Source organism: Scyliorhinus torazame, chromosome 7 (genome assembly GCF_047496885.1).
Source record: "Scyliorhinus torazame isolate Kashiwa2021f chromosome 7, sScyTor2.1, whole genome shotgun sequence".
NCBI classification, from domain to species: Eukaryota; Metazoa; Chordata; class Chondrichthyes; order Carcharhiniformes; family Scyliorhinidae; genus Scyliorhinus; species Scyliorhinus torazame.
In genome coordinates this window covers 125,058,577-125,085,798 of record NC_092713.1, presented here as the reverse complement: position 1 = coordinate 125,085,798, position 27,222 = coordinate 125,058,577, and the positions used below count along the sequence as shown (strand labels likewise).

Below are 27,222 nucleotides of genomic sequence, written 5' to 3'. Positions count from 1 at the left end.
TCTCCCCCCTTCCCTTCTGAGCCACAGAGCCAGGCTCAGTGCCAGAGACCTGGCCGAAGAGGCCTTCCCCTGGTAGGTTCTCTTCCCCCCCCCCCCCCCCAAACAGCATCCAAAACAGTGTATTTGTTTTGAAGGACCAGCCACAGGGGAGCCTTGCATTGTCTGCCTCTTCCCTTTCCGAGGAGCTGGAGTTGGGTGCACTTCCCGCAGGTGTAGTCAGCGGGGACACTAGCTGTATCCCTTACCTCTCACATCCTACAGGAGGAGCATGCCACTGCCCTAGCCTCCATCCCCTCTGATCTGAATTCCCAAATAGATTCAAAAGGAAAAAAAAAGATTAAACATTGTTAAGCCCTTAAAGAAATACTGCTACTACTCTCTCAAGTGAACCCTCTAAACTGGTGGACAATAAGCCACACTTGGTACAGAGAACTAAATTTGTAGGTATAAAATAAAGTAACAGCAAAAGACTGCGGATTCTGGGGATCAGAAATAAAAACATAAAAAGCTGGAGAAACTCAGCAGGTCTGGTAGCATCTGTGGAGAGGAAAACCAAGTTCATGTTTTGAGTTCAATATGGCTCCTCTTCGAAGAAGTGTCTTATTTGACTTGAAACATCAGCTCTGTTTGTCCGTCCACAAAAGCTGCCAGACCTGCTGAGCTTTTCCAGCATTCTCTGTTTCTATTAAAAAAAATAAGTTATCCTGGGGGTAAAATAAAATTACAATCTTAAAACAAAAACAGTTACATGCCCTCAAACTTACCAAGTCCCTTTCATTTTTCTCATCAGTTGCAGATTTAAAAAATCTTAACAGGTAATCATCATCTTTAGTCTCACAAGTAGGCTTACATTAACACTGCAATGAAGTTACTGTGAAAAGCCCCCAGTTGCCACATTCCGGCGTCTGTTCGGGTACACTGAGGAAGAATTCAGAATGTCCAAATCACCTAACAGTGTGTCTTTCGGGATTTATGGGAGAAAACTGGAATATCCGGAGGAAACCCACACAGACATGGGGAGAATGTGCAGACTTTACAAAGTGACCCAAGCTGGGAATCGATCCCGGATCCCTGGCACTTTGAAACAATAGTGCTAACCTGCCGCCTTAGGCATCTGACATTTATTGTAGGTTCCTGCTAGGAGACAAAACATTTTACATTCTATATCCATTATTTTAGGATTTAAATGGGTGCACTACTTTTAAATTTTGACACCCCACCTCCATTTAATTTCAATGGTCTTCCTGGCCTCGGTGAGTTGCTGTCACTAACAGTCATGCACTTAACTTAATTTACCTTTGTGGAAAATGTGTACCTGAGCAGTGTTGGTTTGACAGTGTTAACTTTGAGGTTTCCTGACTTCCCAAATTATTTACAAGTTATTTTCTCCTACATCTTCAAATTTGTCTCATCTTCGAACAACACAGATGTAAATAAACTACTCGTCAATGCTACAAGTTCAATCTTTGGCTTCTGGTTTGTATGTCTCGAAACAGCCCTTCTAAATTTCAAAATTAAAACTCACTGCGTGGGGAAACACAGAGAATTCATTACAGTCAATACACAAATATGTTTGTGAGCTGTACGTTTACGCACTGTCTGAAAAGTGGCTCTTCATTGCAAATTTTATTTGACAGCTGTCTTTTATCAAGATTTGTTGTTTACATGTCCTGATGTCTTTCAGAACTCCATATTTTTTTTGTGTTTTGTTAGAATTTGCTATCTAGAAGCCCATAAGTGAGTTAGGTGTCAAGTTCTTTAGTTGTGGACATATTCTGTGGACAAATTTATCAGATGATGGGAGAATCTGACGTAACTATTTAAATATATCCACAACTTCAGAGCAAGAGTCCATTCTATTTCCGGGGAATGGTACTGTTTTAATATTTAGATAATTTTGTCATTGGTATAACTTTATTTGATTCTGGTCAGAATCTAACTTCAACATTTGCTTGTGTGCTGAAATTATACTTCAATCCTAGAATTGCTGTCAATGTTTGATGCTTCCTATGATTCAGTTTCTGATTTGCAGTAGATCAGCTTGACTGTCAGTACCTTTCTGAAGCTACTTTTGTGCATGCTGAAATGTTTTCCCTGCCCCCTGTAGATTTTCCCGTGGATTCTCCACATCCACAAACTTGCATGTTATTCACTGCCAATTGTTAGTGTCATATTTTATGGTAACAAGAGGTGATTACTGTTGACCCTTTGCTGCTCAAATGGGCTAAATGTATCTTTGTGCATAATAATTGCTTAAATGTGGCTTTGTACATTTATCCTATACTTAAATTTTACTGTTGTTGGTGCCTCCAAATCATTATGATTTAAAACTGGTGGAAGTCCGTAACTTTTAAAGCAAACCAGAACTGCATTACTGTTACAGAGACTATTCATTTATTTTACTCAAGTTGATTGGTTCTGTATGTAGCTGAAGGGATTGACTTGTCAAAGCCCTTTCTCAAGAATAGTGCAACTAGATAGGTTTAGGTTTGTGTTCTGTGCAGAAATATAGTTGTGTTTGTTAAAGCTCTGAGTGGCTTCTGGACAGGAGCTAAATCAGCATGAGTGGCTCTCATTTACATTTTTAATGGAACTCTGAAAGTAATACCAGTGAAGAGAACTTGGTTATTAGGATTTACTTTGTACAGTTGCTAAGAAAGCATATAGAATGCTATCCTTCATTGGCAGAAGTATAGAACATAGAAGTATAATGTTGGAAATGTATAAAACACTGGTGAGGCCACAATTGGAATATTGTGTGCAGCTCTGGTCACCACATTATAAGAAGGACATTATTGCTCTGAAGGCCGTGCAGAGGAGGTTTGTAAGAATGTTGCCAGGGCTAGAAACGTGTAGCTACGAGGAGAGATTGGATAGGTTAGGGTTATTTTCCTTGGAACAAAGAAGGCAGAGGAGTGACTTAATTGAGGTGTACAAAATTATGAGGGGAAGAGGTAGGGTGGACAGGATAAAATAGTTTCCCTTGATGGAAAATTCGAGAACCTGGGGACATAGATTCAAGCTAAGTGGCAGGAGGTGTAGAGGGGACATGAGAAAAAACCTTTTTATGCAGAGAGTCGTGGGAATCTGGAATTCGCTGCCCGAGTTCGTGGTGGAGGCAGAGTTCCTAAACTTTTTTGAAAACGAAAGTACCTGGATCTGCATCTTAAGTGCTCTAAGCTACATGGCTATGGACCGGGTGCAGGAAGGTGGGTTTAGAAAGGGCATCTGGGTATCCTCAGGCTGGCATGGACAAGTTGGGCCAAATAGTCGCCTCCTGTGCTGTAACTTTTCTATTATTCTTATATAGTATCAATATGCTCAGAGCTAGCAATATGGTTACTTTCTTGGCTGAACTAATGTCTTTTTGCCTTGTGATGACGACCACTGGGTTCTTCCTTGAGGGGAGATGTGGCCACAGTGATAAAGTCACTCGACTAGTAATGCATAGCGCAGACTGATGCTCTGGGGATGCTGATTCAAATCCCACCAAGACTGGCAATCTTATTTTATGCTGCAAAATCTTATGAAGCAGATTTGTCTTGTGAGGGAGAAAAAACTTTACACATTTGAAACCTACAATAGGAAAGGTGCTCTCATCTGTCACCTCACTCCCGTCTGCCTCCTCGCTCCCGTCCGCTGCCACCGCCGCCTCGCTCCCATCCGCTGCCACCGCCGCCTCGCTCCCGTCCGCTGCCACCGCCGCCTCGCACCTGTCCGCTGCCACCGCCGCCTCGCACCCGTCCGCTGCCACCGCTGCCTCGCTCCCGTCCGCTGCCACCGTCACCTCGCTCCCGTCCGCTGCCACCGCCGCCTCGCTCCCGTCCGCTGCCACCGCCGCCTCGCTCCCGTCCGCTGCCTCGCTCCCGTCCACTGCCGTCCCCGCCTCGCACCCGTCCGCTGCCACCGCCGCCTCGCTGCCACCGCCGCCTCGCTCCCGTCCGCTGCCACCGCCGCCTCGCTCCCGTCCGCTGCCACCGCCGCCTCGCTCCCGTCCGCTGCCACCGCCGCCTCGCTCCCGTCCGCTGCCACCGCCGCCTCGCTCCCGTCCGCTGCCACCGCCGCCTCGCTCCCGTCCGCTGCCACCGCCGCCTCGCTCCCGTCCGCTGCCACCGCCGCCTCGCTCCCGTCCGCTGCCACTGCTGCCTCGCTCCCGTCCGCTGCCACTGTCGCCTCGCTCCCGTCCGCTGCCACTTCTGCCTCGCTCCCGTCCGCTGCCACTGTCGCCTCGCTCCCGTCCGCTGCCACCGCCGCCTCTGCTCCTGTCTGCTGCCACTGCCACCTCGCTCCTGTCCGCTGCCTCGCTCCCGTCCGCTGCCACCGCCGCCTCGCCCCCGTCCACTGTCTTCTCGCTCCCGTCCGCTGCCACCGCCGCCTCTGCTCCCGTCCGCTGCCACTGATGTCTCGCTCCCGTCCGCTGCCACTGTCGCCTCGCTCCCGTCCGCTGCCACTGTCGCCTTGCTCCCGTCCGCTGCCACCGCCGCCTCTGCTCCTGTCCGCTGCCTCGCTCCCGTCCGCTGCCACCGCCGCCTCGCCCCTGTCCACTGTCTTCTCGCTCCTGTCCGCTGCCACCGCCGCCTCTGCTCCTGTCTGCTGCCACTGCCACCTCGTTCCTGTCCGCCGCCTCGCTCCCGTCCGCTGCCACCGCCGCCTCGCTCCCGTCCGCTGCCACCGCCGCCTCGCTCCCGTCCGCTGCCACCGCCGCCTCGCTCCCGTCCGCTGCCACCGCCGCCTCGCTCCCGTCCGCTGCCACCGCCGCCTCGCTCCCGTCCGCTGCCACCGCCGCCTCGCTCCCGTCCGCTGCCACCGCCGCCTCGCTCCCGTCCGCTGCCACCGCCGCCTCGCTCCCCTCCGCTGCCACCGCCGCCTCGCTCCCGTCCGCTGTCACCGCCGCCTCGCTCCCATCCGCTGCCACCGCCGCCTCGCTCCCTTCCGCTGCCACTGCCGCCTCGCTCCCGTCAGCTGCCACCGCTGGCTCGCTCCCGCCTTCTTACCCTGCAGCCCCTGCTCCTACCGAGTGTTTTGGAGGGAGAGAGGAGGGTTGGCTAGCGGAAGGCAAGTACATGTTTCTTTTATATTTTTAAATTTATTACTTGTTAAATGTTATTTCATTTACATGTATAGGAATTTAGGAATGTAAGGAATTTCAAATTTGTGGTGCAGTGTTTTAATATTTACTTTCTGACTGGTTTCTCTTCAGATCGTATAAATGTTTCACCTTTACGTTCTGACGGGAAAGGACCAACAGACTCTACCTACAGCTTTTATGTTGGTTATAATGGGAAAATCTGATTTGCTTGAAGCATTTTCATTTAAAGTTGCACTTTTCGGAATGCAACTGCACCATTAAGCACAGAATTACTGTACTGAAGCATATGGTTTGAGTTGTGTTTTACATAAGCATGATGTTGAGAGCGGTAACCAAGAGTATATCATTGAAAACTTGCGTGACCGGTTTAACAGAAGACTGAAATGTATCATTAAAACTATATTTCACCTGCGTGGAATATGGATATACTTCTTGCAAGTAATGCAGATTCCTTACTTTAAAAAATGTATAAATGAAAGCTTTGAGATGTCGTCTTTTTTAAAATGTTATCTTATCCTGTACAAGTTATAACTTTTTTCTCTTTTTAAAGTGGGTACCCCGTACTACATGTCTCCTGAGAGAATACATGAAAATGGATATAACTTCAAATCTGACATCTGGTCACTAGGCTGTCTGCTATATGAGGTAAGTCTATAAAGTATGAACATCCTAATATGTTGATGGCATTTGTTCTGAGATGGAACAGTAACGTGGAGAATATAAGACTATAACTGATTTTTTTAAATGTTATTGATAACTTTTTGTTGTTATGAAATGATCAGCAAATGAATGTCCAAAAGGTATAATCTTTTAGACAAGAAATTAATTGCTTCCATTTTTTGTTTCCCCTATAATGCTGATCAGAATATTGATGAATGAGATGTCTAAAATGGTAGTGTATATAAAACTCATAAATTTGTTTTGCTTTTCAAGGGACAAGAAGTCTGTGTGCTTTTCTGTAAATTGTTCTTCATGTTCACATTTGATACTTCATTCTGTTCAATGTATTTGAATTTCTTTTTTCAATTTTCAGTACTTGCACCAGTCATCCTTAAGGATCATGTAAAACGTTGTTAATTTATCGATTTCTACCAGTTTGTGGTCAGCCATCAGTTTTAGATACTTGGCCCTTTGATTGCCCCTTTGAAACCATTTTTTCTAAGTTACAGAAGGTAAATGAAGTTCCCTCAAGTAATGTGCTCTGTAAATTTAACTCTGTGATGCTGTTTACTGAGGTGGAAAAAATATACTAAGTTTGAGTAAAAATAAGCTGATCCCAATCCAAGTTAAAAGTAGAATGCGTAACAGGAATCGTGTTGCCAAAGAAGCCATTGAAGGATTACGTTATTAGGAATTCACCATATATTTCTTCCATTTCCTTGTCAAAGATGACATCCATGCTCCATATGAAATTAAATGTGACTTTATCCATGCAACGGGTGGTATTGCACTGTTACCCATATTGAATACAATGTTTGTTTAGCTTGCAGATCTGCTACAAGTTCTCTTGTGTTCTGCTAATCAGATTGTAGATGATAACTGCTTGATTCAGTCAGACATTGGCTTTTAAACTGCAAGCCACATTATAAGAGAAAAGCAAAACTTTGCAAAAGAAATCAATCCAGGAGACTGTGCTGAATTATAAAATGATACTACACTTCCTTGGATGTTCAGAAAAATAATTGACATATCTCTAAGTGAACTAATAATGTCAAACCTGGATTAGAATCCATAACATAAATCTTACACGTGAGGTTTAATGTCACCCACCACAAATCTCCCTGACTATTTCAGTGACCTTGAGAACTGCGTGGGTCTGGAAGAATCCATCTATCCTTCCCACTGAGACAGTGGTTCTGTGGGCAGAAAATGTCTATTTCAGTGACCTCAAGAACTGTGTGGGGAGGCAGTGGTGCAGTGGTATTATCGCTGGATTAGGAAACCAGAGACCCAGACTCATGCTCTGGGGACCTGGGTTCGAAGTCCGCCATGGCAGATGGTGAAATTTGAATCCAATAAACATCTGGAATAAAACTCTAAATAAAACTCTAAAAGGTGACCATGAAACCGTTGTTGATTGTCGTAAAAACCCATCTGCTTCACTAATAATAATAATCATTATTGTCACAAGTTGGCTTACATTAACACTGCAATGAAGTTACTGTGAAAAGCCCCTAGTCGCCACATTCTGGCGCCTGTTTGGGTACACAGAGGGAGAATTTAAAATCTCCAATTCACCTAATTGCAGGCCGACACGTGGAGGTTTTTCTCTTCCCCTTTCTAAATCTGAGAATTTGCTGTGATCCTGTTATGTTCTGTGTTTGGCTGTTGGCCAAATTGTGTTAAAACTTAGCCAAACTATGGCAAGCAAATTCACAGATTTGCTTGGTAAATGCCTTCTTACTACCCCTCGTCCAGTTATTTCTAAGAAAGTTTATTTAAAATGACATACACGTATTGTGTCATAATACCATGGATCTCCTATTTGAGAGTGCTAATCTTTCACTTAGTCATTCACTAGAATCCAAAGTAGGGGTAATTGCAGTGTTAATGTTGGGAAGTTAATTCACCAGCCAAAACATTGCCTTTCCAATCTTATTTTGTGGAATGCTTACTGTAGCCATCTGTGCTGCTGTCTCTTTAGCTAGTATTGATGACATACTCTAACCTCTTCTCCTTTTATACAATAGATAATGTTTATTTTTTAGGCTGCTTTTATATCATGTTCATTCTTTTCAGTGTAAAATTTTAACTCGGGTGTGGGGGGGGGGGGGGGGAGGGGGGGTGGGGGGGGGGGGGGAGAAGAGAAGAATCTCTGAAAAATTATATCTACATTTAACAGGAATTTGCCTTATCTTTCATTAATATAAATAGAAACTAAAATGAAGACAACAATTTCTCTTGCCAAAATTAATATCTTTTGGTGGCAACATTTCATGATAAATTGGATCTTAGCTAACTTTGGTACAGGTCCCTTATTCCAACAATATTGTCTCCACTTGGCACCATTTTTGAACAGTTATGTCGAGAAAGTTATACTTTTTGATATATGTATTATTCTGGCATAACTAAAGATTTATATCAATCATACTTATGAATTAAAATGTGGCATTTCAATGTTCTTATCTTCACCCGTGCTATATTGTGACAAGATGTTTGTTTTTATATTGCCTCTCCTAAGGAAGGGGAAAACTTGTCAGTGGGACTGCTATAGTAAACTTTTACAGAGCTAAACCTTTTAGTGTGGGGTATAACTGATTAAAATGCAGTTTAATTAGGTAAGGGGATAGCTCTATTCCGCTCATGCAAAGGAACTTTTTCATATAAAGGATTTTAGCATTGGTTTAATAATCTTTGAGGTGGTTTGTAATTGTCAAACATGTGGTATTCAGCATGAATTTGACTTTACAAGAATTATTTATATTGGTGGTGATGTATTGAAAATATACCTTTTTTGGGTCAAGTTACATGAAACACAATTAAGGTACAAGATTAGTCATGTGACATGAATTAAATAACATTAAATTTCATGTTTTCAACACTTCCATTACATAGTTGTCTCTGGATATGCTGTGTAATTCAGTCTTTAGTTAAGTGCTGTATTTGCAGATAAACCTGTGATATGTTCAAAAGTCGTCTCATGTTTCAAGCTGTACTTTGCTGCTGTTAAGATCCCTGTAGAGATCAGTAACTTTTAAAAAGCAGTTTGTACTTGCAGTTAATAGCTGAAAGGTTGATATTACAAGATTCACGTTTTAAGACTTTCACAGCAACAGACTAAAAGCATTGGTGTCTGAACACAATTGCTGTGGACCACTTATACTTTAAATCACAGAACATAATTTTCCCCATTTACTTTTAAGACAGCCTATAACCTACTTCACAGTTATATTTCATGCTGTCCTTTAAATAGTCATTTGATTTTCCCTGACGCAGTTCAAAGTGATTCTTTGCTCCCAGTGATTTACTTCCATTCCTTTTCTTTCCCAACCTGTAACCTTTAACCCCAAAACCACCTTTCATGGTGAGGGCTTTTCCTGGAGATTCCCTTTCTCGTGCAAGCTAGATGGATCTTACAGCCGAATTTAAAATCCTCACTAATTTGATCTTTCCAACCTGAGTATAAGCTCCCACCTGCATTCTTGTGTGGAGAACCATAGAAACTGTTGACCTCCGGCTGCTCCGTCTCCCCTGGATTCTGGCAGACTGCCTATGTCTGAGTTTCAGGGATATCTTTGAACCCAAGCCCAGCACCATTGCAATGTGGATCACATGGGTCTTGTATCCAGGTAGAAATGCTGATCAATGCTTGAGACCTCAACTCTTGTTTCTTGGAAGTAAATGGATGCTTTAAAGTGTAACTATTTACAACCTGACATTCTCAACACCTTCCTGGAACTTCAGAGACTAGCAGCCCAACCACTGTAAATGCAGATGCTGCTCCCATTGTCCCCAAGTATGAGCACATTACACCTTCTTTCCAGCAAACAATCCAGGTTTCCCTTCCAATTTATAACAGTCATATCACCCAGGCCTATTGTCAAACAGACTTCAGAATAGCTCAAAGGACCCCCTTTATTTTACTCTAAATTAATGAAACATTGCCAAAACGTAACAATCTAATAAAACGTCATTGTGAGAAGTGTTACAAATATATTCTTCCCGTGTTTGCGTTAGGTGCTCTGGTTTCCTCCCACAGTCCAAAGATGTGCAGGTTAGGTGGATTGGCAATGCTTGGGGTTACGGGGATAGGTTGGGCAAGTGGGCCAAGGTAGAGAACTCTTTCGGGGTTGGGGGGGGGGGGGGGTTGCTGCAGACCTTCTGCACTGTAGGGATTCTATGTTGTTTAAAGGATACTGCAATTTGTGTTTTTTTTTTTTTAAATCATCCTTTATACTATGGTTCTAAACAAGATTGAGAACTACAGTCCTGGCTCAGTTATTTAGATCTGTAGGATGAGGGAGTGTTCTGTGCTGTAGACAAAGCTCCCCATGGCAGAATCTTAAGAAAAAAAGTAACCAAAACAGTCATAAGTACTGTGAGGAATGGGTGCAGTTTTCAGAGTTTGTTCACTGTGCTCCTGCAATGCAAAAGAGGGGAACCAGTGCAAAGATTGCTCCTGTAAAAATTCATAGCCTAGACCATGGTGCTCTTTTCCTGCAAAGGACTACAGGTTTACTAAATGTCATTACTTAGGAGAAAATGGGAGCAAACTGGGAATGTAGCTCATGTATGTACAGTTCAACTCCGATATTCTGGTCATTGGGGTGACCAGACTTGGACAGACTTCCTCTTTAAATTAAACTTTTGTTTGCCGCATAAAATTATAGTGCCAATTCAACCATGTTGCTTAATTGAAATTGAGTGCACTTTATTTTAGACACTTCAAAAAGTGAACAACAATCATTCTGGTGAAGACGTATCAGTAATTTTTGTAGGATTATAAGATTGATTATTACGAAACACATTAGGATTAGGAGATATATGCCACTTACTCAGAGGGAGCTGGTGGTAAATAGTGTAAGGTCGATAAGTCTTTGCAAGTTTTATCACTTATAGTTGAAAATATGTTTTGTGGTTTATGAACTGTAAGAACTATAATTGTTAGTGACCAGGAAAGAAGGGCCATCGAGAATTGGATTTAATCTAATATTAAACATCTTCCAAAGGTTTAATTTAAAGGGTTGTCATGGCAAGAGAGCTCAAAGCCTTGGTTTGCACCTCTTGCTCTATGTGGGAACATTTTCAAAGCTCAGGACCAGCATGTGTGCAGGATGTGTCTGCTGCTACAGCTCCTGGAAGCCCGGGTTTCAGAGCTGGAGTGGCAGCTGGGGACACTGAAGCACCCACAAGCTGGAGAGTGTTGTGGATAGCACATATAGAGAGGTGGTCACACCGTAGGCTCAGACTCCGCAGGAAGGGTGAGCACCAGGCAGAGTAAGAGAGCTAAGCAGGCAGTGCAGGAATCTCCTGTGGCCATTACCCTGCAAAACAGATATACTGCTTTAGAAAGCAGCAGCATCCAAATTCGGTGCACCATGGTTGGTTCTGCTGCAGAGGGGAGGAGTAAAAAGTGTGGGAATGCAATAGTTATAGGGGATTTAATTGTAAGGTGAATAGATAGGCATTTCTGTGGCGACAAACAAGACTCCAGGATGGTATGTTGCCTCCCTGGTGTTAGGGTCAAGGATGTCTCAGAGCGGTTGCAAGAATTTCTGGAGGGGGAGGGCGAACAGCCAGTGGTCATGGTACACGTCGATACCAACGGCATAGGTTTATAAACAAAAGGAATGAGGTCCTAAAAGCAGAATATAAGTAGTTAGGAAGGAAGTTGAGAAGTCGTATCTCAAAGGTAGTGATCTCCGGATTACTACCAGTGCCACATACTCGTCAGAGTAAAATAGCAGGATATATCAGATGAATACATGGCTGAAGAGATTGTGGGAGGGGAAGGATTTCAGATTCCTGGAGCATTGGGACCGATTTTGGGGGAGATGGGACCAGTACAAACTGGACGGGCTACATCTGGGCAGGACTAGGACTGATGTCCTAGGGGGTGTTTTGCTCAGTGGTTGGGGAGGGTTTAAATAAAATGGCAGGTGGACGGGAACCTGTGCAAGGAGCAGAGGAGGAGGAAAAGAGGAGAAAAAAGACAGAAAGGGGAAGCAGAAAAGTGTTAGGCAGAGAAAACAAGGGCCAGATTCAAATAGGACCACAGTATTGGGAGCGAGACAAGTAATGTTAAGAAGACGACCTTAAAGGCTTTGTGTCTTAACACATGAAGCATTCGCAATAAAGCGGATGAACTAATCCCGCAAATAGGCAAAAACAGGTATGATATCATCAGGATTGCAGAGACATGGCTGCAGGGTGACGAGGGGTGGGAACTGAATATCCAGGGGTATTCAGTATTTAGGAAGGACCGACAAAAAGAAAAAGGTGGTGGAGTGGCAGTGCTGGTTAAAGAGGGAGTTAATGTAATAGTGAGGAACGATATTAGCTCTGACAACGTGGAACTGTTTGGGTAGAGCTGAGAAACGCCATGGGGCAAAACAACATTAGTGGGCGTCGTATTATAGACCCCCAAACTGCAGTGATGATGATGGGAATGGCATTAAACAGGACAGATGCATGCGATAAAGGAGATCTGTAATTATGGGTGATTTTAATCTACATATAGATTAGGCAAATCAAATTAGCCACAATATCTTAGCGGAGGAATTCTTGGAGTGTACACGGCATGGTTTTCTGGACCAATATGTTGAGGAACAACTAGAGCGCAGGCCATCCTAGATTAGGCACTATGTAAAGAGAGGGGAATCATTGGCAATCAAGTTGTGCGAGATCACTTTAGATACGTGGGGGTGCAGGTTGCTTGGATATGGGGGGGGGGGGTGGGCTCCGTAGGTACAACTTTTCTAGTTTGGTGGGGAGAGTGAAAGCTGATCTGGCAAGGTGGGATGGTCACCCTCTGTCACGCGGGTCGGGTACAAGCGGTTAAAATGAACGTGTTGCCACGATTTCTGATAATTTTCCAATACCTGCTGACTTTCCTGCCAAAGGCATTTTTCAGAGAGATTGAAGGAATGATTACCTCGTTCATATGGGGAGGGAAGGTGGCCAGAGTTAGAAAGGTGCTGCTACAGAGAGGAAGGCAGGCAGGGGGTTTGAGTCTTCCGAACTTGATGTATTATTACTGGGCGGCGAATGTGGAGAAGATGTGGAGCTGGGTCAGAGGGGTTGATTCCCAGTGGGTCAGAATGGAGGAGAGTTTGTGTAGGGGGTCGGGATTGAAGGCGCTAGCAACAGCGCCATTACCGATGGCCCCGGGGAAATACTCAGGGAGTCCGGTAATAATAGCTTCATTAAGAATTTGGAGGCGACTTCCGGGTGCGGCGATGACCAGCTGAGTCGCACGTTTCGGCAGCTCCCGGTGAAACGGACTTTTGGGCTCTTGATAGGAGCCCCAACGGCAGGTTTGACGGCTAAAAACACTGTGCGGTAAACCAGAAGGGAATCCCCCCTGGATACGGATGAAAAAAGGAGAAAGTGGCCGGATTGCAGTGGATCCTTTAGAACAGCGGCAAGGAAGGCAAGCAAAAACCAAGATGGCGTCGGAAGGTGGCAGTTTAACATGGGGCCCTGAACAACAAGAGTTCTTGAAATGCTGTGTGGAAGAACTCAAAAAGGAAATGAAGAAAGAGCTGTTGGCCCCGATACTACAGGCGATTGAAGGGCTAAAGGAGGAACAAAAGACCCAGGAGCAGGAGCTTCGGGTCGTGAAGGCAAAGGCAGCCGAGAATGAGGACGTCATACAGGGCCTGGTGGTGAAGACAGAGACGCATGAGGCACATCAGAAACGATGTGTGGAAAGGTTGGAGGCACTGGAGAACAACGCAAGGAGGAACAACCTGAGGATTCTTGGTCTTCCTGAAGGTGTGGAGGGAGCGGACGTCGGGGCATATGTGAGCACGATGCTGCACTCGTTAATGGGAGCGGAGGCCCCGGCGCGTCCGTTGGAGGTGGAGGGAGCATACCGAGTGATGGCGCGAGGGCCGAGAGCAGGAGAAATTCCCAGAGCCATAGTGGTGAGATTCCTCCGTTTTAAGGATAGAGAAATGGTCCTCAGATGGGCAAAGAAAACTCGGAGCAGTAAATGGGAGAACGCGGTGATCCGCGTTTATCAAGACTGGAGTGCGGAGGTGGCGAGAAGGAGGGCGAGCTTTAATCGGGCCAAGGTGGTGCTTCATAAAAAGAAGATAAAATTTGGAATGCTGCAACCGGCAAGACTGTGGGTCACATATCGAGGGAGGCACCACTACTTTTAGAGACGGCGGATGAAGCGTGGACTTTTATTGTGGAAGAAAAACTGGAATGAGCGGGTTATTAAAAAGAACGTTTGAACAAAGTGGTGGGGCAAATGTGGGGGGCAAAGAGGGGGGTTAAAAAGGGGGGAAAGAGGAGTTTTATGTACTAATCCTGCGATGTGGTAACTTTTCTCTCTCCCACAGGTGGTGATGGGGGAGGAGGGGAGGTGGAGGAGATGGGGCGTTGGCCATTGGGGGCGGGGCCAAGGGAGAAGCGCGGGCTTGGTTCCCGCGCTATGATAATCATGGCGGGAATAGAGAAGCAGGAAGGAGGGGGCGTCGCACGGTGCGAGCTGAGGTCACGGGGGGAAGCCGAGGTCGGCCAGAGTTTGCTGACTTCTGGGAGCAACATGGGGGGAGTAATTACGCTAGCGGGGGATCTAGCGGGGGGGGGGGGGGGGTGGGAGGGGGGAATTACTGGGTTGATGCTGCTGGGGAGAGGGGGGAGCTGGTATGGGAGAGGATGGGCGGGGGGGCACCGCCTGGGGGAGATACAGCTGCGTGGGAACCGGGTGAGGAGCTGGAAAAAGGTGATGGCTAATCGACAAGGGGGGTGGGTAGGAAGCCCCCCAACCCGGCTGATCACGTGGAACGTGAGAGGGCTGAACGGGCCGATAAAGAGGGCACGGGTACTCGCACATCTTAAACTTAAGGCAGATGTGGTTATGTTACAGGAAACGCACCTGAAACTGATAGACCAGGTTAGGCTACGCAAAGGATGGGTGGGGCAGGTGTTCCATTCGGGGCTAGATGCGAAAAACAGGGGGGTGGCTATATTAGTGGGGAAGCGGGTAATGTTCGAGGCAAAGACTATAGTGGCGGATAACGGGGGCAGATACGTGATGGTGAGTGGCAAACTACAGGGGGAGACGGTGGTTTTGGTAAACGTATATGCCCCGAACTGGGATGATGCCAATTTTATGAGGCGGATGCTAGGACGCATTCCGGACCTAGAGATGGGAAAGCTGATAATGGGGGGAGATTTTAATACGATGTTGGAACCAGGGCTGAATAGGTTGAAGTCCAGGACTGGAAGGAGGACGGCAGCAGCCAAGGTACTTAAAGATTTTATGGAGCAGATGGGAGGTGTAGACCCGTGGAGATTTAGCAGACCTAGGAGTAAGGAGTTCTCGTTTTTCTCCTATGTCCATAAAGTCTACTCGCGAATAGACTTTTTTGTGCTGGGAAGGGCATTGATCCCGAAGGTGAGGGGAACGGAGTATACGGCTATAGCCATTTCGGATCACGCTCCACACTGGGTAGACTTGGAGATAGGGGAGGAAACAGGAGGGCGCCCACCCTGGAGAATGGACATGGGACTAATGGCAGATGAGGGGGTGTGTCTAAGGGTGAGGGGGTGCATTGAAAAGTACTTGGAACTCAATGATAATGGGGAGGTCCAGGTGGGAGTGGTCTGGGAGGCGTTGAAGGCGGTGGTTAGAGGGGAGCTGATATCAATAAGGGCACATAAAGGGAAGCAGGAGAGTAAGGAACGGGAGCGGTTGCTGCAAGAACTTTTGAGGGTGGACAGACAATATGCGGAAGCACCGGAGGAGGGACTGTACAGGGAAAGGCAAAGGCTACATGTAGAATTTGACTTGCTGACTACGGGCACTGCAGAGGCACAATGGAGGAAGGCACAGGGTGTACAGTACGAATATGGGGAGAAGGCGAGCAGGTTGCTGGCACACCAATTGAGGAAAAGGGGAGCAGCGAGGGAAATAGGGGGAGTGAGGGATGAGGAAGGAGAGATGGAGCGGGGAGCGGAGAGAGTGAATGGAGTGTTCAAGACATTTTATAAAAAATTATATGAAGCTCAACCCCCGGATGGGAGGGAGAGAATGATGGGCTTCTTTGATCGGCTGGAATTTCCCAAGGTGGAAGAGCAGGAAAGGGTGGGACTGGGAGCACAGATCGAGGTAGAAGAAGTGGTGAAAGGAATTAGGAGCATGCAGGCGGGAAAGGCCCCGGGACCGGATGGATTCCCAGTCGAATTCTATAGAAAATATGTGGACTTACTCGCCCCGGTACTGACGAGGACCTTTAATGAGGCAAAGGAAAGGGGACAACTGCCCCCGACTATGTCTGAAGCAACGATATCGCTTCTCTTAAAGAAGGAAAAGGACCCGCTACAATGCGGGTCCTATAGACCTATTACCCTCCTAAATGTAGATGCCAAGATCCTGGCCAAGGTAATGGCAATGAGAATAGAGGAATGTGTCCCGGGGGTGGTCCACGAGGACCAAACTGGGTTTGTGAAGGGGAGACAGCTGAACACGAATATACGGAGGTTGTTAGGGGTAATGATGATGGCCCCACCAGAGGGGGAAACGGAGATAGTAGTGGCGATGGATGCCGAGAAAGCATTTGATAGAGTGGAGTGGGATTATTTGTGGGAGGTGTTGAGGAGATTTGGTTTTGGAGAGGGGTATGTTAGATGTGTGCAGCTGTTGTATAGGGCCCCAATGGCGAGCGTGGTCACGAATGGACGGGGATCTGCATATTTTCGGCTCCATAGAGGGACAAGGCAGGGATGCCCTCTGTCCCCATTATTGTTTGCACTGGCGATTGAGCCCCTGGCGATAGCGTTGAGGGGTTCCAAGAAGTGGAGGGGAGTACTTAGAGGAGGAGAAGAACACCGGGTATCTTTGTATGCGGACGATTTGCTACTATACGTGGCAGACCCGGCGGAGGGGATGCCAGAAATAATGCGGATACTTGGGGAGTTTGGGGATTTTTCAGGGTATAAATTGAACATGGGGAAAAGTGAGTTGTTTGTGGTGCATCCAGGGGAGCAGAGTAGAGAAATAGAGGACCTACCGTTGAGGAAGGTAACAAGGGACTTTCGTTACCTGGGGATCCAGATAGCCAAGAATTGGGGCACATTGCATAGGTTAAATTTAACGCGGTTGGTGGAACAAATGGAGGAGGATTTCAAGAGATGGGATATGGTATCCCTGTCACTGGCAGGGAGGGTGCAGGCGGTTAAGATGGTGGTCCTCCCGAGATTCCTCTTTGTGTTTCAGTGCCTCCCGGTGGTGATCACGAAGGCTTTTTTTAAAAGGATTGAAAAGAGCATCATGGGTTTTGTGTGGGCCGGGAAGACCCCGAGAGTGAGGAAGGGATTCTTACAGCGTAGCAGGGATACAGCGTAGCAGGGGGGGGCTGGCACTACCGAGCTTAAGTGAGTATTATTGGGCCGCTAGTATTTCAATGGTGAGTAAGTGGATGGGAGAGGAGGAGGGAGCGGCGTGGAAGAGATTAGAGAGGGCGTCCTGTAGGGGGACTAGCCTACAGGCTATGGTGACAGCCCCATTGCCGTTCTCACCGAGGAACTACACCACAAGCCCGGTGGTGGTGGCTACACTGAAGATTTGGGGACAGTGGAGACGGCATAGGGGAAAGACTGGAGCCTTGGGGGCGTCCCCGATAAGAAACAACCATAGGTTTGCCCCGGGGGGAATGGATGGGGGATATGGAATGTGGCAAAGAGCAGGAATAACGCAACTGAAAGATCTGTTTGTGGATGGGAAGTTCGCGAGTCTGGGAGCGCTGACCGAGAAATATGGGTTGCCCCAAGGGAATGCATTCAGGTATATGCAACTGAGGGCTTTTGCGAGGCAACAGGTGAGGGAATTCCCGCAGCTCCCGACACAAGAGGTGCAGGACAGAGTGATCTCAAAGACATGGGTGGGGGATGGTAAGGTGTCAGATATATATAGGGAAATGAGGGACGAAGGGGAGACTATGGTAGATGAACAAAAAGGGAAATGGGAAGAAGAGCTGGGGGAGGAGATCGAGGAGGGGCTGTGGGCAGATGCCCTAAGCAGGGTAAACTCGTCGTCCTCGTGTGCCAGGCTAAGCCTGATTCAGTTTAAGGTATTACACAGGGCGCATATGACTGGAGCACGGCTCAGTAAATTTTTTGGGGTGGAGGATAGGTGTGCGAGGTGCTCGAGAAGCCCAGCGAATCATACCCATATGTTTTGGTCATGCCCGGCACTACAGGCGTTTTGGATGGGGGTGACAAAGGTGCTTTCAAAAGTAGTGGGGGTCCGGGTCGAACCAAGCTGGGGGTTGGCTATATTTGGGGTTGCACAAGAGCCGGGAGTGCAGGAGGCGAGAGAGGCCGATGTTTTGGCCTTTGCGTCCCTAGTAGCCCGGCGCAGGATATTGCTAATGTGGAAAGAAGCCAGGCCCCCGGGGGTGGAGACCTGGATAAATGACATGGCGGGGTTTATAAAGCTAGAGCGGATTAAGTTCGTCCTAAGGGGGTCGGCTCAAGGGTTCACCAGGCGGTGGCAACCGTTCGTCGAATACCTCGCAGAAAGATAGACGGAATGGAAAAAAGAAGGCAGCAGCAGCAGCCCAGGATCGGGGGGGGGGGGGGGGGGGGGAAAGGGGGGGGGGTGAGGGAGGGAGGGGGGGGGGGGGGAGGAGGAACCAGAAGGACTCTCAGGGTTGTTAATATATACTGTATAATATGTATAGGTCGTTGCTAACAGATAATTATATATTGGACTGTTAAATTATATTTTTGGAGAGTGTTACTTGTGACAAGGCAGTTGCCAATTAGGGCTAGTTTTCATTTTTGTTATTTATTATTTATTCATTTTTTGTTTATAAAATAGGTCATTGTTATTTGTGTTGTTATAATATTGTGTAAAGGATGCACAATGTACTGTGTTGGTTGACCAAAAATTTTCAATAAAATATTTATTAAAAAAAAAAAGAATTTGGAGGCAGTTTCGGCAACACTTCGGGTTGGGTGCAGGGTCAAGGGAAATGCCGATTCAGGGGAACATAGAACATACAGTGCAGAAGGAGGCCATTCGGCCCACTGAGTCTGCACCGACCCACTTAAGCCCTCACTTCCACCCTATCCCCGTAACCCAATAACCCCTCCAAACCATTTTCGACACTAAGGGCAATTTAGCATGGCCAATCCACCTAACCTGCACGTCTTTGGACTGTGGGAGGAAACCGGAGCACCCGGAGGAAACCCACGCAGACACAGGGAGAACGTGCAGACTCTTCACAGACAGTGAACCAGTGGGGAATTGAACCTGGGACCCTGGCGCTGTGAAGCAACTGGGCTAGCCACTTGTGCTACCGTGCTGCCCGATTTTCCCGAAACACAGATTTGAACCAGGGGAGTGGGTCGGAAATTGGAGAAGGGGATTAAAACACAAAAAGATTTGTTTCTTGGGGGTTGGTTTGCAGGATTGAAGGAGCTGGGAGCGAAGTATGGGCTGGAACAGGGGGAAATGTTTAGATACATGCAGGTTTGAGATTTTGCCAGGAAGGAGATACAGAGCTTCCCAGTGGAGGCGGCCTCCACATTGCTGGAGGAGGTGCAGGCGACAAGGGGACTGGAGCAGGGGGTAGTGTTGGTGGTTTACGGGGCTATTTTGGAAGAGGAGAAGGCACCACTGGATGGGATCAAAGCAAAGAGTTGGGAGAGGGTATGGGAGGAGAGGTTCTGGTGTAAGGTGCTCCGGAGAGTGAACGCCTCCACCTCGTGCGCGAGGTTGGGGCTGATACAGCTGAAGGTGGTATATAGAGCACACCTTACAAGGGCAAGGATGAGCCGGCTCTTTGAGGGGGTAGAAGATGTGTGTGAACATTGCGGGGGGGGGAGGGAGGGGGGGGCAAATCACGTTCATAATTTTTGGTCCTGTCCAAAGCTGGAGGATTACTGAAAGGAGGTTTTTAGGGTAATCTCTAAAGTGGTGCACGTGAATCTGCACCCAGAGGCCACATTCGGGGTGTCAGACCAGCCGGGGTTGAAAACAGGTGCGGAAGCAGATGTTGTAGTCTTCGCCTCGTTGATCGCCAAGGCACAGGGTGAAGCAACCTCGCCACCTATACACTGGCGTGGCGGGGGGGACCCGTTGGAATTCTTGACTCTTGAGAAGGTTAAGTTTGAACTGAGGGGAAGGATGGAGGGGTTCTACAATTCATGGACGTTATTCATTGTGCACTTTCAGGAATTGGATAACATCGAACATTAGTGAGGGTGGGAGGGTTGGGAGGAGGGGGACTGTGTGTGTTAATGGTGACTATGGGTGATTCCTGATTCCTTTTTAAAAATGTGTTTATATTACCAAGCGGTCAGTTGTTTGAGCGTTGGATGGGATTGTTGTTGATATAGGCATTAACATTATATTCATTACTGCTTATTGTTTATTGTTGATGGGTGCAAATTTGGGAGAAAATGTAAGGAGGAGAATAAAAATATATTTTTTGTAAAGTTGTGCGAGACCCCATGATGGGATTAAAGGTTGATAAATTCCCAGAGCCTGCTAATCTACATACCAGAGTACTTAAGGAAGTGTCTGTAGAAATAGTGGATTCATTGGTGGTCATCTTCCAGGATTCTATAGACTCTGGCACAGTTACTGCAGATTGGAGGGTAGCAAATGTAACTCCACTATTTAAAAGAGGAGGTAGAGACAAAACGGGGAATTATAGACCAGTAAGCCTGACATTAGTAGTGGGGAAAAGTCAAGAATCCATTTTCAAAGATTGCATAGCAAAGCACTTATAAAATAGTGGCAGGATCGGACAGAGTCAGCATGGATTTATGAAGGGGGAATTATGCTTAACCAATCTACTGGAATTCTTTTGAGAATGTAACTAGCAGAGTTGAAGAGGGGGAGCCAGTGGCTGTGGTTTTTTGGGGACTTTCAGAAGACGTAGGACAAAGAGATTAGTGTGTAAAATTTAAGCGCATGGGATTAGGGGTAGATTATTGAGGTGGATAGAAAACTGGTTGGCAGACAGGAAACAAAGACTGGAAATTAACTGGCCTTTTTCAAATTGGCAGGCAGTGACTAGTGGGGTACCACAGGGATCGATGCTAGGACCCCAGCTATTTGCAATATGTATTAATAATTTAGATGAGGAAGAAAATGTAATATCTCCAAATTTGCAGATGACACCAAGTTGGTGAGCTATCAGTGCGATTTGGACAAGTTGAGTTAATGGGCAAATGAATGGCAGATGCAGTATAATTTGGAGAAATGCAAAGTTATCCACTTTGGTAGCAAAAACAAAAAGGCAGACTATTATCTGAATGGCCATAAATTAGAGAGGAATGTGCAACGAGACCTAGATGCGCTGGTTCACCAGTCACTGAAGGTAAGCATGCAGGTACAGCAGACAGTAAATCAGTCAAATGGTATATTGGCCTTCATGGCGAGAGGATTCGAATACAGGAGCAGGATGTTTTGCTGCAATTATACAGGGCCTTGGTGAAGCCACACCTGGAATATTGTGTGCAGGTTTGGTGTCCTTCTCTGAGGAAGGATTTTCTTTCTCTCGAGTGAGTACAGCAAAGGTTTACCAGACTGATTCCTGGGATGGCGGGACAGACGTATGAGGAGAGATTGAATCGGTTAGGATTGTATTCACTGAATTGTATTTGCTGGAGTTCAGAAGAATGAGGGCTATCTCATAGAAACCTAGAAACCTATAAAATTCTAGCAGGACTAGACAGGGTAGATGCAGGGAGGATGTTCGCCGATGGTGGATGTGACCAGAACCAGGGATCACAGTCTGAGGAGAGTCAGTGGATCTTTTAGGGCAGAGATTAGGAGAAATTTCTTCACCGGGAGTGGTCGGCCTGTGGAATTTGTTACCACAGGAAGTCGTTGAGACCAAAGCATTGCATGTTTTCAAGAAGCAGTTAGATATAGCACTTGGGGCAAAGGGAATCAAAGTATATGGGGGGGAGAAAGCTTGATTCGGCTATTGCATTAGATGATCAGCCATGATTATAATGAATGATTGAGCAAGCTCAAAGGGCCGAATGGCTTCCTGCTCCTATTTTTTTATGTTTCTACTCATTGTCTTGCACGCAATCCTAATTTGTAGCTTGATATTGGACGTTCCAAGACTTCCTTTCGTTTTTAAACAAATCACCTCAAGTGAAATATTATTGTTATCTGACCAGTGTTGAAGGAATTTATGGCCTTTACTCACAGCAAGAGAGGCTACTATGGGCAAAAACTGAGCTAATATAAATAGCTTAAAAACATATTTAAAAGCGTACTTAAAATTTATACCAGAGGCATGATATGAATTTTTAAAATAATGTTTATTATTATCATTGAACATAAATGTAGTTATCAGTTTTACAATTTAATAATTACTTGTATAAATATTATTACTTTGCAATTCTGGTGTGAAAAATTAGACTTAATTATAATTGCAGGAAATATTCAGCTATTTTGGCTCATTAGTAATGTCTTCTGATATGGTTTTTTAAAAATGAGTCAATAGACGGATCTGGAGAGGATTTTGAAGTCCTTCAATGGTTCAGCTACCTAAGTTGATGTGTAACTAAGCTAGATTAGCCATTACATTTTTATGTTGCAGGCATACTCTTGCAAATACTTCCAAACTTGAGGGACCCCTCATTCCTTACATGCACATAATGGCTATAATATTTTGAAACTGTGATATTCCATCCTGACACTACTGCAACAAAAATGAAACTTTTTCATTGATCTGATGTTTTATACCATTAGCTTCTTTTTACGATAGTATTTAGCCAGGTTCACAAACAGAAAGTATCCCTGCTTAAATCTGGCATAGTAGCTTCAGAACAGATGTCTACAAAAGGTATGTTAAGGAGATGCCAAAAATTCTAATACAAAAAATTGTGGTTTGTTTGAATAGATATATTGGATTGGTAACTGTATTTCAAATGAAGAGATACATATTTAAATTCCCTTCAACCTGACCAGATTTTAAAAGTAAAATTCAGCTGACGAATTGAATAGTCAACATGAAACAGAGATATTGTTAAGACACGGGGACCAATGATGGCAGGCTGGATCATGAAGCTACAAAAAGATATAGATAGGTTAAGTGAGTGGGCAAAGAGCTGGCAAGTTTAGTATAATGTGGGAAAATGCAAAATTCTCCATTTTGGCAGGAAGAATAATAAAGAAATATATTATCTAAATGGTATGAGATGCAGAGGCACAGAGGTGTCCTAGTGCATGAATCAAAAGACAAATGTGTAGGTACAGCAAGTAATTAAGAAGGCTAATACAATTTCAGCATTTACTGCGAGGAGGAATTGACTATATAAGCATGCTTCAGTTGTACAGGGCACTAGAGACACCACAACTGGAGTACCATGTACAGTATTGGTCTCATTGTTTAAGGAAATGTGTTGGAAGCAGTTCAGGGTAGGTTTACCTAATGAATACCTGAAATGGGTGCATTGGTTTTGAGGCAAGGTTGGACAGGCTAGGCTTGTATCTGCTGGAGTTTATAAGACTAAATGACGACGTGATTGGAACTGAAGAGTCTTGACGGGGTGGGTGTGGAGAAAATGTTTCCTCTTGTGGGAGAATCTAGAACTAGGAGTCGCTATTTCAAAATAAGGGTCCCCCATTTTAAATGGAGGATGAGGCAAATGTTTTTCACTCCAGACGGCCATGAGTCTTTGGAAAGATGGTGGGAACAGAATCTTTGAATAGCAAAGATGTGATAGGTTATCGGGGATAGGAAGAATGCCGATTTGAGATTATCATCAGATCGGCCATGATCTTATTAAATGGCAGACCAGACTCGAGGGGTTGAATGGTCTCCTCCTCATCATACGTTCATATGTCGCTCCCAAGGTTTGACTCTGGATTCTTCCTGAGTTAATTGATCACAACACAAGTTGCACATAGCTCACTGGAAGTGAACATGCATTATAATTTCCCTATTTGGAAATCCAAATATATACACCTGACAACGAGTATTCTGGTTTAAACGCCAAATATTCAAGTAGTTGGACCAGCATTATCTATTTGTGCGTATTTTAACTATTTTACAAAATAATGACCTAGATTTTGCTGCACAAGAACAAAACCGGAAGGACAGAATTTAATGCCCTCCCCTGGGGCGAGCACGGAGGAAGGTCCGGCATTTAATAGGTGGTGGTGGTGGGGGGGGTGGGGAATCCTTCTGTGTTCCCACCTTTCCCCACACTGCCAATTGAGACCATTATTTGGGTAATTAATGTCCACTTTACGACCTCATCCAGCCACTGCTGGAATTTAACCAGTGGTGAGCGGGGCAGTTGCCACCTGAGAAGCAAATCCTGGCTTGTTTGCTTATGGGCTCCTGAGGAGGGTGGTCCTTCATTAAGTAAAGTAGAAAGAAATTTAAGCAAGGAGTCAGGAGGGCTAAAAGGGGTCACGAGAAGTCAATGGCCAGCAGGATCAAGGAAAATCCCAAGGCTTTTTATACATGTATAAAGAGCAAGAGGGTAGCCAGGGAGAGGGTTGGCCCAATCAAGGACAGGGGAGGGAATCTATGTGTGGAACCAGAGGAAATGGGTGAGGTATTAAATGAGTATTTTACGTCAATATTCACCAAAGAGGACTTGGTAGATGATGCGTCTGGGGAAAGGTGTGCAGAGAGTTTGGGTCATGTTGAAATTAAAAATGAGGAGGTATTGGGGGGGGGTCTTGAAAAAGGTTAAGGTAGAGAAGCCACCAGAATACTGAGCGAGGCAAGAGAGAAATTGCTGGGGCCTTGAGAGAAATCTTTGTATCCTCACTGGTTACAGGGGAGGTCCCAAAGGATTGGAGAACAGCCATTGTTGTTCCTTTGTTCAAGAAGGGTAGCAAGGATAATCCAGGTAATTACAGGCCGGTGAGCCTTATGTCAGTGGTAGGGAATTATTGTAGAGGATTCTCCGAGACAGGATTTACTCCCACTTGGAAATAAGTGGACGTACTAGCGAGAGGCAACATGGTTTTCTGAAGGGGTGGTCGTGTCTCACTAACTTGATTGAGTTTTTCGAGGAAGTGACGAAGATGATTGATAAGGGTGGGGCAATGGATGTTGACTACATGGACTTCAGTAAGGCCTTTGACAAGGTCCTCCATGGCAGACTGGTACAGAAGGTGAAATTGCACGGGATCAGAGGTGAGCTGGCAAGATGGATACAGAACTGGCTCGGTCATAGAAGACAGAGGGTATCAGTGGAAGGGTGTGTTTCTGAATGGAGGGCTGTGACTAGTGGTGTTCCTCAGGGATCAGTGCTGGGACTTTTGTTGTTTGTAGTATATATAAATGATTTGGAGGAAAATGTAACTGGTTTGATTAGCAAGCTTGCGGACGACACAAAAGTGGGTGGAATTGCGGATAGCGATGAGGACCATTAGAGGATACAGAAGGATATAGATCAGTTGGAGACTTGAGCAGAGAGATGGCAGATGGAGTTTAAACCAGACAAATGTTTGGACGGTCTAATACAGATGGGAAATATACAGTAAATGGCAGAACCCTTAGAGTATTGATAGGCAGAGGGATCTGGGTGTACAGGTACACAGGTCACTGAAAGTGGCAACTCAAGTGGAGAAGGTAGTCAAGAAGGAATGTGTCATGCTTGCCTTCATCGGCTTGGGTATTGAGTTTAAAAATTGGCAAGTCATGTTGCAGCTTTATAGAACCTTAGTTAGGCTGCACTTGGAATATCATGTTCAATTCTGGTCGCCACATTACCAGAAGGATGTGGAGGATTTGGAGAGGGTACAGAAAAGATTTACCAGGATGTTGCCTGGTATGGAGGGCATTAACTATGAGGTGAGGTTGGAGAAACCTAGTTTGTTCTCACTGGCATGTCAGAGGTTGAGGGGTGACCTGATAGAAGTCTGCAAGATTATGAGAGGTATGGACAGAGTGGATAGTCAGAAGCTTTTTCCCAAAGTGGAAGAGTCAATTACTAGGGGGCGTAGGTTTAAAGGAGATGTACGAGGCCAGTTTTTTTTACAGAGAGGGTGGTTGGAGCCTGGAACTCGCTGCCGGGGGAGGTAGTGGAGGCAGACATGACAGTGACTTTAATGGGGTATCTTGACAAATACATGAATAGGTTGGGAATAGAGGGATAGGGTCCCCGGAAGGGTAGGAGTTTTTAATTCAGATGGGCAGCATAGTGGGTGCAGGCTTGGAGAGCCGAAGGGTCTGTTCCTGAGCTGTAATTTTCTTTGTTGTCAGACACTGAGTTCCTGATTGAGGAGGATGGCATCAGGAAAGTGACGGCCCACTAAAAGCCACCCCCCAGCACCCTTGCCTCCGATTCCACCCTTCCAACATTCCCTTGACTTCACCCCAAGATCTCTCCCCATCCTGCCCTCACATGCCTGTGATCTTCGATCCCTCTATGATCTTGGGCCTCTGGTGGGTGCATTGCTGGCAGCCACAACCATTGCCTTGGTGGCGCTGCCTGTAATGAAGAGCTACCAATCTTCTGGCAGCTCCCTGGGTGTGATGACCCCGAGGTCCTAGATCCCAGTGAAGGCCCGCTGCTGGTCACTTCAGTACCTGACTAGCACTGAATATGGCGGCCTTTCCCAAAAGGAGGCAACGTGGGGCTCTCACCGGCTGCCCAGCTGGTGGACAGTTCCCCTGTTGTTTGGATGAATTCCACCCAGAGCGTTCGCTCTTATTAACCTGGAAACTGACGGCAATTTCTGGAGTCTGTACATGAGTAATTATACGTGGATGTCCAGAAATTGCTGCCAGTGATTTCTTGCTCCTGTACAATGTGTGCTGTTGAAGTCCCTGCTGGTGGCAATCTTTAAAAATGACTAAACTGAAGAGAGATTTCCCTTTTACGCTGGAATCTCGTTGTTAAGACCCACAAAAGAACATGCATCGTGTTAATGAGGCGTAACTGGTTTTTTTTACTTTGCTCCATGCCATAATTATTTCTGAACAACATTGGCCCAGGAAATTATTTTTCGTGTTTTACAAATGTTTTAAATTATAACATCTCATTGTTTTCTTCAACATTATCAAATTTTGTTGACTAATATTTCAGCTTTTATTCTGCATATCCCAATCTTTATTTCACTCTCTGTAAAATTTAGAAAAAGTGAAGGGTAATCAGTGCTGCTCACCCCGCTTAAGAATGTCACAGTTGCTAGACACATGGATTCCCTTGATATGGGACCAGATTCAAATTAATATTGGGAAAGATGAAATCTACATGACTGAGATCGCTAGATCTTTGTGGATAGCCATCTTCAAGGTCAGAGACGAATGTCATTTCTTTGCTGCTGAACCCACAATCTAGGCCATTCTATAAGGTATGATTGTAATCAACTTTGGAGATATTCATTGTAACCCCATGTGAAGTACTTGTATATCAGTTTTAGCTTAAATTTAAGTACCGGACTCGGCGTTTTGGGTTCACATGCTTCTACAAATGATGATTCCTGATTGGGGAAATAGGGAGTCATAATGGAA

General features: G+C 45.8%; 2 protein-coding genes across 12 annotated transcripts in view; one reads left to right on the top strand and one right to left on the bottom strand.

The window, feature by feature from the left end:
* The window catches only part of nek7 (NIMA-related kinase 7), a 353,502-nt gene that overhangs the window by 308,356 nt on the left and 17,924 nt on the right, over positions 1-27,222 (top strand). For all 9 annotated transcript variants that reach the window (XM_072511457.1, XM_072511456.1, XM_072511450.1 and 6 more), the window contains one exon: positions 5,640-5,734. In XM_072511457.1, the coding sequence (XP_072367558.1) occupies positions 5,640-5,734 (95 nt within the window). The remainder of the gene's footprint in view (positions 1-5,639; positions 5,735-27,222) is intronic.
* LOC140426546 (uncharacterized) overlaps positions 1-27,222 on the bottom strand; it is a 205,907-nt gene that overhangs the window by 163,877 nt on the left and 14,808 nt on the right. The window lies entirely within an intron of this gene.